Here is a 12,141-nt window from a genome sequence, read left to right on the forward strand (position 1 = left end):
CCTTCCTATGGCAGGACTTGTGCCAGCTTTTAGATCAGCAGGGAGGAGTGTGTGGCTGCTGACCATGGTGTGGGCAGGCTGGCATGGGTGGGACATAAACAGCAATGACTTGGGTCCAGCTAAGTGTGCAGCAGTGGAAATGGTACTGAGGGTGTGTGGAAAGAGAGCCTTTAGTGACCATAATACTTAGTGAGGGTCTTGGCTTTATAAAAAGTATGTAGGGGAAACTTGACCTCTTTGCTGAAATTTACTGTTAGGATGGTTTAGGGAATAATTGCACTCCAGTCTCATGGCATCTAATAAGTGAACTATAATAAAATCTTAGAGAAACATTTCTCCAACAGCTTCTTCTCTCTGAATATAGAGAATAAAATAGCAAATATTTTGAAAGTATGCCATGTATTTTACTGCCGAGGTGAGTACTATGCCACTGTGGATAGACTGCAGCCTTCGAAAGCCACCTCAAATAGCCTGAGTTCAAAAGGCAACTTGTATCTTTGATGCCATTTAGTGCTTGTGTTACACTTGCAGCTTCCCAAACACTTCAGCAGTGTTCGCTGAGCTTCCCAGGGTCCTGAGGAAATTGGTATCTGAGCAGTTTCACAGCTGGCAGGTCAGGCACAGAAGCAAGGTTTGCTAGGTCTCACACTGTGAATCAGGGGCAATAATACCTATCTTCACTTTCATCTCTATGCTTGAACCCACGGGCCGGTGCTTCCCCCAGGCAGATTGAGTAACGTGAGCTGTAACACATCACCTTGGCTGAGAGAGTTCTGTGTGATCTCTGCAAGCCTTCCTTTGGAGCACCAACCACAAAGAGCACTGCTGTGGGCACACGTGCCAGCAGCCAGGCTCTATTGTCTCACCACCCCAACGCACCTTTGATGCCCTACAAGCCCAAATCGAGCCAAAAGAGTTCAGAGCCTGCATTGAGCCTGTACGGCCAGGAATCGATGTGAGCTTTTGGTGGGGATTAGTTTGTGTAGAAGCTTTCCCTGCAGGGCTGCTGTTGCCAAATGAGTGTTTGCCATTTGGTGTTGTGTAATTGGGAGTGAGAAGCTGTTTCCTCAGTACATGCACAAGTTTGAACCTCTCTCCAAGCCACACACCACTGTTGGAGAGGAGCAGCTTAGTGTGAAGCTCTGTGTGATATCTCAGTTTCTCTTGCACTGTTGATGACAGATGGCACTTTTCGGGTTTTCTGAAGTCCCCAGAGCATTTTGCAAATGATACAGGAAAAAGAAGCTCTAGAAATGCTGCATTGGTGCTTCCCTGCAGAGAGTGCCTCTGTTTTGTGTATTGATGTCTTTGGTTCTCAACAAGAGATGGTGACTGGAGGATCACTAGAACAGAAACTGGAGATTAGGCAACAGAACTGTTGTGAGTGACTTGTGAGGCAGCAGTCACCCTCAGAGCCTAGTTGGTACAACCTGTCCCTTCTTGCTTCTGCTCGTGGAAGAGGCAGAAAAATGCAAACAAAGCCAGAAGGGGAAAGTACTGCAAAGTACAAAAAGTAAGGGGGGACTCTCCACCCGAGTGAGAAGGAAGCTCTTTGTCTGTCTGTGTGAATGATCTCAGACTCATTGCTCAGGCTAGCAGCATGTCAAAAATTGCTCTATGCCATTTCTTCCCTTGGCACAGCCTGTGTCAAGTGACCCTCTGTGTATAAGTGTTGTAATTCCCCCAGCCCAGTTCTGCTAACCCTTGCTGTTGTCGTCATTGTCATCCCTTTCCTACACGTTGCCCCTTAAAATTCTGTGTCTCCATTTTTCTCTCCTCCTTCCTTTCTCCCTCGTCAGTGGAGAGCTGAGGACTCCGTCGACCATGTAAGTACCACTTGTGTGTATTCCAGGTTGGAAGAGAGGGGTTTGGTAAATCGATTTGTGAATTTTGTAGACACAGTACTGTCAAAACATTCCTTTCACTCCCTTAATGAGGCTGGAGAGTTACATTGTGAAACCTTCCACAAGCAGCAAATCCAGAGAAAATCGGCATTTAGATTGCTCCTAAATGCAGAAAAGCAATTGACATTTCCTATAATCTGTATTTCCAGCTTGTTGCAGTGTAGTTTTAGCCAGGTTCAAGTGATCAACTCAGGAGGCTCATCCTGCAGTAGTTGGCCCACCAAGTTATGTGGTAAAATTAGATACATAATCTTTAAACCACATTGATCGTAGTCATGAGAAATAACCTACACCCTCAACCATGACCTTTGGTTGAAACACAGATAGTAATAAGAAAACAATCACATTTAAACAGTTAAATTCAATTTTTCCCCACATAATTCTGAGATATAAATTTGGAGGAACAAACTAGAAAATGACCTTTTTAGAGTCAGCAATCCAATTACGTGCCCTACTGTGAGCTTCCCCAGCGCGATGCATTTCTCCTCCTGTTTTATAATGGAGCATTCTTGCTCGGAGTGGCTGTGTCATGACAGCACTGTGTTTGCATTATGCAATCAGACCTTCTTTCATCCATCCCTCGTCTCTCTCCCCTCCTCCCAGCTTGCTTGCTTCGCTCCCGGTGGCATGCTTCCGCGTGAGAACTTCTCTTTGCATGGGTTTGGGAGGAGTGAATTCTCCTGGGACGTTCAGAGTCTGCAGGTTTTGTGAGAGTGCTTCCCCGCGGGTCCACTGGCCCCGGTGGGACTGCGCGTCCACTCACCCGCACGCACCATCTGCTGCAGGGGCGGAGTGGGGTCGGACTCTGGTTCACACGGTGATTTTGGCGGGGTTCTTGTTGGTGCTTGTTGATACTTCTCTGGGCTGGCTGGTTCTGCGACGGTAATGTGGTGATTTGGATGAGTAAGCCTGGGCAGGTAACCTGAACCAGCAGCACTGACTGGAAATCAGCAGGTTTAATAGCGTGGGTGTTTGTGTGAGTGAGTGATGGGAGAGTGGCTGCAACCACAGGCACCCCTGGTACCCCTCAAGCTGGCAAGGATCCCCTGGGCAGGGGTCAGCCCCCTGGAGCAGCTTCTGACAGTGCCCATGCTGCCTGTTCTCAGCAGCTCAAACTTAACCTGCTCCATCTCTGCTCGTCGCCTTGTCTGAAGGGGTAAATAACCAACATGGAGCCGCTGCCTCCATTCCAAAAGCTCCCCCAGCCCCTTCTCCAGCCTGCTCATCTCTTGCTCCCTGACCCAATGGGTTATTAGTGCTAATGGCCCAGACACTCCCACAGCACCACAGATGAATGCTGCTCAGGGGTACCTGCCCAAGCTGCTGGGAGCTGCTGAGCTCGCTGAGCTCACAGGCCTGGCCAGCCAGGCTTGGCACCAGTCACATTGCTGCTGGAGGCCAGGAGGGAGGAGCAGTGCTCCTCTCTTTGATCTCAAATTGAAGTGCAGAGCCATGCCCTTCTCCTGCCCAGAAGAAGCCAGAGCTTGCAAGGATGCACCCTGTGAGTCCGCCCCCCTCCCAGACCTCCCACGATGGAGGTTTTCCCCCCAGGTCTTGCCAGGGCCTTGCACTGACCTATCCCATCCCTGCAACCCAGTGCCTGGCAAGGAGGGTGAACACAATGCTTGGAGCTGCAGGTGCTCCCTGCCCGGGGCCCCCCACCCCTGCACTGCCTCCCTGTGCTCCCCATGGCTCTGCTGCAAGACACAACTTTAAAAACCCTGGAATTACCCCCCAAGAGATTCTCATAGCCAGGTGAACTGACTTTTGCTCTGGTTCACAGCTCCACAGTCCTCTTACTTAGCTTTCACACAGGCCCATATCTGGATCAAATCTCCCTCTTGGCAGAAGCCGTGGGAGAGCAGAGCTGCTGACATGGGTTGCTGGTGGGTCCCTGGAAAGGCCAAGTGTTAAAGGCAGGGGTTGAAATGAGGCACGTGAGTGTTGGAGTGGCAGCAGTTGTTTGCTGGCTCTGTGCAACATGTGTGTGAGCACGATGCATGAGTGTGAGCCAGAGAGTGTTGTCAGTGTGTTGCTGTTGGAGACACTGACCCTGGTGCCTTCCTTTGGCTCACTCCAGTAACAAGTATTTACTCTTCTCGTTTGCCTCCTCTCTGCCTCGTGAATGTGCTCCCAGGAGACAGTCATTGGAGGCCTGCTGCCAGAAACCACCTACTCCGTCACAGTTGCTGCCTACACCACCAAAGGAGATGGTGCCCGCAGCAAGCCCAAAGTCATCACCACCACAGGGGCAGGTGAGTGTGGGGAGCAGTGTCACAGCCTCATGAGGTGGTGGTAAAACCTCCCAAGAGGTGCGTGGGGAGCATGGCCAAGGCCAGGAGGAAGCAAGAGGGGTGGAGATGCTGCAGAGGTACAAACTCTTGTGATCTCTAGCCCATGCTTAACAGTCTTTGCCACTGGATCACCTGAGCAAACTGCAGCAAACAGATGGAGATACTCTACCAGGGCTGGTGAGAGAACATTGAAACTCATGGGTCTGAGCTCATCTGCATAGTCCAGAGACCTGGGAACAGGAAGCCTGAAAGTCCAGGCTCTCCCTCAGCTTTGGAGTCCTGGCCTGTCCTCACCTTGTTCCTTTAGGCAAGTGCCATTTCTTGCTTCCTGTGGTGACTGCAGTGCTGCCTGGAGGGGCCCCTGGCACAGCGGGCTCCTAAGAGGGGCTTCTCAGCTCCCCTCTGCCATTGATACTGCTTACATGGCTGAGCCTGGCTGCTCCTAGAGCCATGGTAAAACCTGGAATGCAACAAATCTGCCACAGAAGTGCTGCAGACACAACTTCTAGGTCCTGGTGATCCCAGCCAGTTCGGTTCTGCTGTCTCAGTAGGTCGTACCTGCGCCTGGAGCTGGAGCACCCAGGAGTCATCTGGCACTTCCCTCCAGGTGTGGTCAAGCTTGCCTTTGGCAGTGGTACCAACTAGTTGACACTGTCTTGTCCACTCACTAGCCTGTCCTACAACCAATAATCCTTCTGCTTCCTCACATCAGCCACGGGAACAGCATTTACCAGTTGTTGTTATGGGAATGCAGCTTGTGCAAACTGAGAGCCTTTGTTCCTGGTGCTTTTAAACAAGGAACAGCTTGCTATCTCCTCCGCGCTGCATATGGGGAGCTCCAGAGGTAGTTTCCACTGTCACAATCTCAAATGCTGTCTCCCTGGTGCCTTGCCATGATGTATTTTCTGTTCATCAAATTGCTACAGCTGTCCTATAAACAGGAAGAGCTTCCTAAACATCCCAGTGTTGTACTGTAAATCACAGTGGATCTTCCCATGTTATGATGCGCATTTTAAGGTTAATATTTGGAATCAGCTTTGAAAATACTGTGTCCCTTAATACTAGCTGCTGTTAGACGTTGTATTATGAGTGTAACGAGGATGGCACTGGCAATGGCAATGTAATTATATGTCTTAAATACCTATAAAAACGCTCTCAGGGCCTTTGTACGGGCTCGACTGCAGGCATGACCTCAAAGGGGAGCGTTGGTGTCGCCCTCTGATGGCAGAAAGCGGGCATCATTCTGGCAAATATGGTTTTCTCTTGTGCTCGACTGTGGGCTCACACATTTCAAAAAACTGCAAGGATATTTAACTAGGTTTGGCTGCAATCCCTTTTCTTTTTTTCTTTTTTTTTCTTTTTTTTTTCATATCTATGGCCCCATGCCTTTGATTCTGAGTATCTTTCCTATCAGTTGATTTGTTTACAAATCTGAGCTGATGTGAAGACACATCCTTTTTTTAACTGAAGGAGATCAAGGTATTAAACCATCAATTTAAAGCCATCAGTTCCTAACCAGTGACGGCGACACCCCTTGACTTGTGCAGCATAAGCAAAAATCCTGTGGAACGCTTGTGTTCACCTCTCCCATCGACACTGACATCACGAATCTGCTTCTCAACTAAACCAAAATATATTCTGATGGCAAACAGCCCACCCAGCTCTGCTCGCTGCCTCTGCAGATGGTAAAACTGCAAGGTTTCAGGATGAAATTTGTCTGCCTCCAGACAGACCAGGGCGCTGGAATCGGGCTTCGGGGTGTCTCCTGTGGTGCAGTGCCTCAGGGCCAGCATGGCCTGGTGCTGTGCACTAGCTGGAGTGTCTGAAGACCACTGATTGGGAGGACGGGATTCAGATCTTCTCTGAGATAAATATGATGCTTTGAGGTACCTTAATCGTTTCCTGTAAAAGGGGATGAATTTTGGGGCTGGATATGGCTGAATTTATATCCTGTTTAAATGGCAGCACGTGGGAAAATGGCAACCGAGAGCTGGCTGGCTCCAGCTTCCCTCGCCACTGGATTAGGGTCAGTCTGCCTCTATCCCTGTGAATTGTCTGTCATCCTCTTCACCCTGTTGTCTGAACTTTCCCACTTTCCTCGCTCCTCATGGACTGAGCAGCACGGAAGCGGTCCTTCCTTCCCTCCTCCCAGGCTATAGATGGTCATTGTGTGTTTATGTTGCAGTCCCGGGGAAGCCCACCATGATGATTAGCACGACAGCCATGAACACAGCCCTCATCCAGTGGCACCCACCCAAGGAGATGGTAGGGGAGCTGCTGGGTTACCGGCTGCAGTACAGACGTCTGGATGAGGAAAAAATGAACACGATAGACTTCGGGAAGAGAGACCATCACTACACAGTGACCAACCTGCACAAGGGGGCCACATACCTCTTCAAGTTGTCTGCCAAGAACAGAGCTGGCCCAGGAGAGGAGTTTGAGAAGGAGATCACCACTGCCGAAGATGTGCCGAGCGGCTTCCCGCAGAACCTGCGTGTGGTGGGTCTCACCACTTCCACCACAGAAGTTGCCTGGGACCCCCCGGTCTTGGCAGAAAGGAACGGCAAGATCGTCAACTACACAGTGGTATACAGGGACATAAATAGCCAGCAGGACCTGGCTAACATCACCAAGGACACGAGTATCACTTTGACAAATTTGAAACCTGATACCACTTACGACATCAAAGTGAGGGCCCGCACCAATAAGGGGGCTGGGCCACTCAGCCCCAGCATCCAGTCCCGGACCATGCCTGTAGAGCAAGGTAAGTGCCCCTCTAACAAACCCTAGCAGGAAGCTCTGCCTCCAGGACAGGGATCTTTGCTTTGGTTCATGAGGCTTCGCTCCCCTCTGCTCTGACTGTTGTGATCAGGTACTGTGTGGCTCCCCAGTCTAAAACTAGTTCAGTGAGGGAAAGCTCAGCAAAGATTTTCTAAAGTTGCCATCTGGGGGGAGAGGGGCGTTGGTAGTACCCTAATTGCATCCACAGGCACACTTGGATGTTATATTTGTACATGAAAGGCTCTTGCTTGAACTGGAGCGGGTGGCTGAGTAGGATCATCTGCAGATCCAATACCTGAATTACACTGCTGTTTGATCATGACAAAGGGCCAAGGGAATGTGAGTGGAGTGGGGATAGAGAAAGGCTGCAGCTCAGCCTACAACTTCCTTTCTGTGATGCTGAAAAGTGTAGTCAAAAAGCAGAACTCCTCTGGAGACTGTAGATTTGGTGAAAGGCTACTGCTCTCTTCTCCTCATTTCTTACTTCTCTGCTGTAGCTGAACTCTTTGACCTCTGCTGCTGAGTTAGACAAAGAGACTTGGAGTCGAGCTGCCGCCTGGCTCCCTCCTGACTTGGCTTTGCAGTGCTCAAATACCTTGTTTTTCATTCCAGTGTTTGCTAAGAACTTCCGTGTCAATGCCGTCATGAAAACATCTGTGTTGCTGAGCTGGGAAGTGCCTGACTCCTATAAATCTGCAGTGCCTTTTAAGGTAAGAGTGGGATTTGGAGGGCAGGAAGCTCCACCTGTAGCAGTGAGCAGGACAGTGGATCACAGCGTCAGCTGGGTCCTGTCAGTCAGGCTCACCACTGTAGGTGGCCACACAAGCTTGTCCTGATGCATGACATGGAGCTGAGGTCTGAAAAGTTATAAATTTGATTTAATCACAAGAAATTAGCAGGACAAAGTGGTCTGAAAACCAGCCAGTGAATAAAACTAAGAGTAACCCCTTTTGCAACAAGTCCTCTTTCAAAGATCCATATCACCTTCATGAGTTACTTCAGAGCATCAGGGCAGATGCATAATCTCAGGGAGTGAAGGGAAGAAGCATCATCAAACTTCCTGAAGGTCTTAAAGTGTGAGCAGCACAAAATGAGTCAGTACAGAGGGAACTGTGCAGGAATGCTGCTCTGTTTTCATCAGTACAGTTCTGGATGTGATGTCATCCAGCAGGCTGCAGACAACACTGATGACCCTGCCTTCCTGCTCTTGTCTGACCCCCAGTACTTGTCCCTTATGTGGGTAAAGACTGGAGTGTGTACATCTCAGTGCAGTTTCTCTCCTTTAAGAAACAAGACCAACATGTCACATCATTGAAGATAACCTTCCCAGTCTCAGCACCAATCTGCTGCCTCTGCAAAGGTGCTGGGGTGGAAGCAGTGTGACTTCTCTTTCTCCTTGCATGTGCCCCCTGCCATGCTGTGCCCAAAGTGCAAATACAAGGCCTGCATGAGCTGTGGGGGATCCGTGGCCAGGGGAATGAGGGGAAATCTTGAACTGCATCCACATCAAAGTGTGTGAGTACCTCCCCTTCCTTGTTACTAACTCTCCTTGTTTAAACCCTGAAGCTGAATTACCTTGATCAATAGCAAGCAGTTGTTAACATACAGTTTAGCTGAAGCAGACAAGGCTTTTGTGAAGACCTTGTGGTATTCAAAGCTCTCCCAGATGTAGGGCGCATTAGGATCAGTGTTCAGATGTCTGGCTGCAAGGAACTTCACAGAGCCTGTTACTTGGCACTCTGCTGCAGAGCCAGTGTGCTTCATTTTGCCTTGTCTTGTGGCCCAAAGCCCACATTGCAGTGGAGAGGGACAGTGTGACCTTGGGAGCATTCCTACCACACAGGGATGGGGGAGTGGCTGGAGGCAGCCAGGAGCCAGGGATGTAGTGCTGATGCCCTGTCTGTCTCCTCTCCTGGCTGCATAGCTGTGATGGCTATCACAAGGTGACTCAGGGTCTGCTCCTGCTGTGGGTTAACCCTCGGCTGACATGGGAGATGGCATTAGCCACTTGTTAACTAAGAGCAGTCATGCAAACCAGAGTGTTAAAAGGATATTTCTCTAATAGTGCCTTCCTTTTATGAATATTCCCAGACTTGGAGACACATGTGAGTCAAGGCCAGGAGCTAAGAGGGTCAGCTCTAACTCATTGATTGTGCCAGTTGAAAGAAATCCTTAACCTTCAGGATTCTGTGTTTTTATAAACAAGGTTCACCTCTCTCCTCCAATTCAGGCACATGGGAGGCTGAGGCCAGAGCCTAATACTGTAACTAGCATAGCAGATAAATCTCCATGGGAACAATTAATATTATCTACACTTGATAAACAGTCTCATGCTAAATCTATGTCCCAAAGGGTGTCATATTCTACTTTAACAGATTTAATTAAAGTAGATATTGTTCCGACAATGAATAGTGAGGCACAGGCAGGACTGGTGCTTTTTTTATTAGAGAATGAACTGAGACCTTAAGATTCTTCATTGCTGCCAAATCAATAATGAAGTTTTGAGATCTCTTTGGGGAATTTTCACAGCTTCTTCTGGTCCAAGAGATAAATTCCTTGTAAAATGTTGCCCAGCAGTTGTGGTGGAGCAGAGGCACTATTCCTTTATTTTATTTCACTGCGGAAGGCTGTTCTGGATCTTTCATGGGAAGTGCAAGACGGATACAACCTTCTCCTTGGGGAAAGTGCATTTTCCTGAGATACATTCTTCAACTTAAGCATGGGACAGAGGATATATTGGTTAAAGGCAGCATTACAAGGTATTTTAGAAATGGGCAGAAGGAACAGTGCCTTTTGAAAATTATAATGATCTAGGTTTGGAAATAACCCCTGAGAATGCTGGGCAGTGCTTTCTCACAGTGTGTCCCATAGAATGTAGTAATTACTCCTGCCTGCAAATACTCCAGCCTTGTCTACTTTTCCATCGAGTTGTTATTTTTCCCAGTGTTGCACACTATGTCTTTTCATCTTTTAGTTCAATACATTCTACACTGCCTTGAAATCAAATGTGAGAACTTCAGCAGTGACATTTGGACCCACCTAGCTTTGCAAATCTTCTCCTCTAGGTAGGAGCAGCAGTGATGACATTTTACAGCAATCTATGGGCTAGTCAGCACTGTTTGGCAGTTCAGAGCCCTTGGGCCAGATTTGCTGCTGACTCTGGTAGTTACCAGTGGGCCATGATGCAACCTCTAAATAGCATTCCTGCTTGAGCTTCCAGGCATCTTCCAGCTGCACATGGATGACTGTCTCTGAGCCCTTACATTAGTGTAAGGTTTATGTAGAGGCCTTAACTAATGGTGCATAACATTTGAGAAGACAATGTGTTGTGGCAGGTAAAGGGATGTGGAACTGCTGCAGCAGCTGTGAAAAGGAGGTATGGCAGAGAATGCTTCAGGAAAGCATTGCAAATGCCAATTTCACTGTCTTTGGATGCAAACTCCTGTGCATGGCAATAAAAATCATCATCTGGTGTTAGCACTGATTCAGAGGCTGTGTCTTTGCCAGTTACAGTGCAGAGCAGCAGGAAAACTCTGAACTGAAATGCTTACCATCTCTTCTGCCTCCTCTTGCTCTAGGAAAAAAAGGCTCTGTCCCAGCACATGCTCATGTGCAGGCAGTTGGTGGGTGTCTTCCCTAGAGCACATTGAGAAGCAGTTGGTGATGCCTTTATTAGGGAAGAATTCATAATGAGAAATCTTATCCAAGAGGCAGCAGAACTCTGTGGGCTTATCATCCTTTCAGCATAGGTTTTAATGTTGGAAGTTTGGTTTTGTTCAAATCTGTGTGGGAGCACATGAAAGAGAGGTCTTGCTGCTCCCCAGAACATGCCCTGACTTACTGGCAGCTGGTGTATCTAGACCTGTACTAGACTAGACCTGAACTACATGTTCCAATGTCATTGGAAGGGGTGGTGCTGGTCCAGACAGCAAAGCTGCAAAGATGATTTGAAGTCTAGTAGTCCTGTTTATGGTGTATCTAATTCTGTGCCAGAGCATCTACTTATCTGATTCCAGTGCTGCAAGAAGCATTTCTTCATTTTTATTTTTCACTCATTTTAGCACTCAGCTGATACACATGTCTTCGGAGAAAGGGATTAAAACCTGGGAGAAAATACTATTAAGAGGAGTCACAACAGAAAACAATTCTCTCTGGCTGTTCTACTATGCCACCTTTGACAGCCTTGCTCACATGTGGAGCAGCAGCAGGGCCTTTGTCCCTGCAAACCTGTTGCTTTAGTTACTTGGTGCTTACTTTCACAGTCCATTCCTGAAAACTGAAGCACGTCAACAAATGAGATTGATTGCATCTCTTCTCCATAGCTGGCTTCTCTCTGCTGCTGTGTTACCTGTTAGGAGTCTTTTCTCAACAGCAAAGCTGGAGGTCTTTTCCTATCCTGATCTCCATGCAAAGTGACATGGAGAGGACTGAAGCATGCTGTGGGTATTGTTGTTTGGATAACACAAAAGCTGAGCTGCAAATTCTAGGCCTAGCCAGGTCCTTGTGCTCCGCTGTCCTTCAAATCTCTTTCCAGGACCTCTCTTTTCCTTCCAGCTCCAACACTGAACATTAGAGCAGTGCTAATCAGCTGCCCTTGTCCTAGAATGCTGGCAGCTTTCTGTAGAGTTCAGCCACCTGCTGAAAAGGGGACTTGAAGGAAAGTTTGGTCCCCCCCTTGCTGCCGGCATCAGCCTGAACAGTGGGCTGAGCTGGTGAAAAAGTATTTCAAATAATGAGTCTTCCACAGAATTCTCTTCCACTGTCTTCTCTTTCTTTCAAGGCCACTGTTGAAACAAGCACATTTTACCATGAGGTCTCTGCCTGTAACACCTAGTAATTGGCATGGTTTAACATGCTCCAGCTCTACCATTGCCAGTTTTTGGCATGCTGTGTCTCTACATCACTGTCAGAAATCCAGCACTCCCCTGCCATGCTGAACAGTCCCCTGGTACAAAGAAATGTGCTGGTTTTTCACAGCTGGGACACAACCTATGGCCTCTCTAGCTGTGTACACCCCATTGGTCTCTGGGAACTGTGTGAGGTCCTGCTTTGCAGAGGCAGCACCCAGGGTTTCGGGATAAGGAGTTGTTCCAGCAGGATCAGGATGGAGGTTCCCAGTGCAGATGGGCTTCTGGGTTCAGCTAATCCAGCAGTGCCCATGG

The 12,141-nt window shown here is 48.4% G+C and overlaps 1 protein-coding gene across 19 annotated transcripts in view; it reads left to right on the forward strand.

Annotated features, from left to right (window-relative positions):
- Nucleotides 1–12,141, forward strand: part of PTPRF (protein tyrosine phosphatase receptor type F) — a 375,235-nt gene that overhangs the window by 319,554 nt on the left and 43,540 nt on the right. For 9 of the 19 annotated variants that reach the window (XM_071436511.1, XM_071436510.1, XM_071436515.1 and 6 more), the window contains 4 exons: nt 1,800–1,826; nt 4,042–4,159; nt 6,384–6,962; nt 7,592–7,689. In XM_071436511.1, coding sequence (XP_071292612.1) covers nt 1,800–1,826; nt 4,042–4,159; nt 6,384–6,962; nt 7,592–7,689 — 822 coding nt within the window. The remainder of the gene's footprint in view (nt 1–1,799; nt 1,827–4,041; nt 4,160–6,383; nt 6,963–7,591; nt 7,690–12,141) is intronic. The other 10 variants (XM_071436523.1, XM_071436525.1, XM_071436526.1 and 7 more) reach the window with 3 other exon arrangements.

Source organism: Agelaius tricolor, unplaced genomic scaffold (assembly GCF_023055355.1).
Source record: "Agelaius tricolor isolate 1412-34295 unplaced genomic scaffold, bAgeTri1.0.p SCAF_11, whole genome shotgun sequence".
NCBI lineage: Eukaryota > Metazoa > Chordata > Aves > Passeriformes > Icteridae > Agelaius > Agelaius tricolor.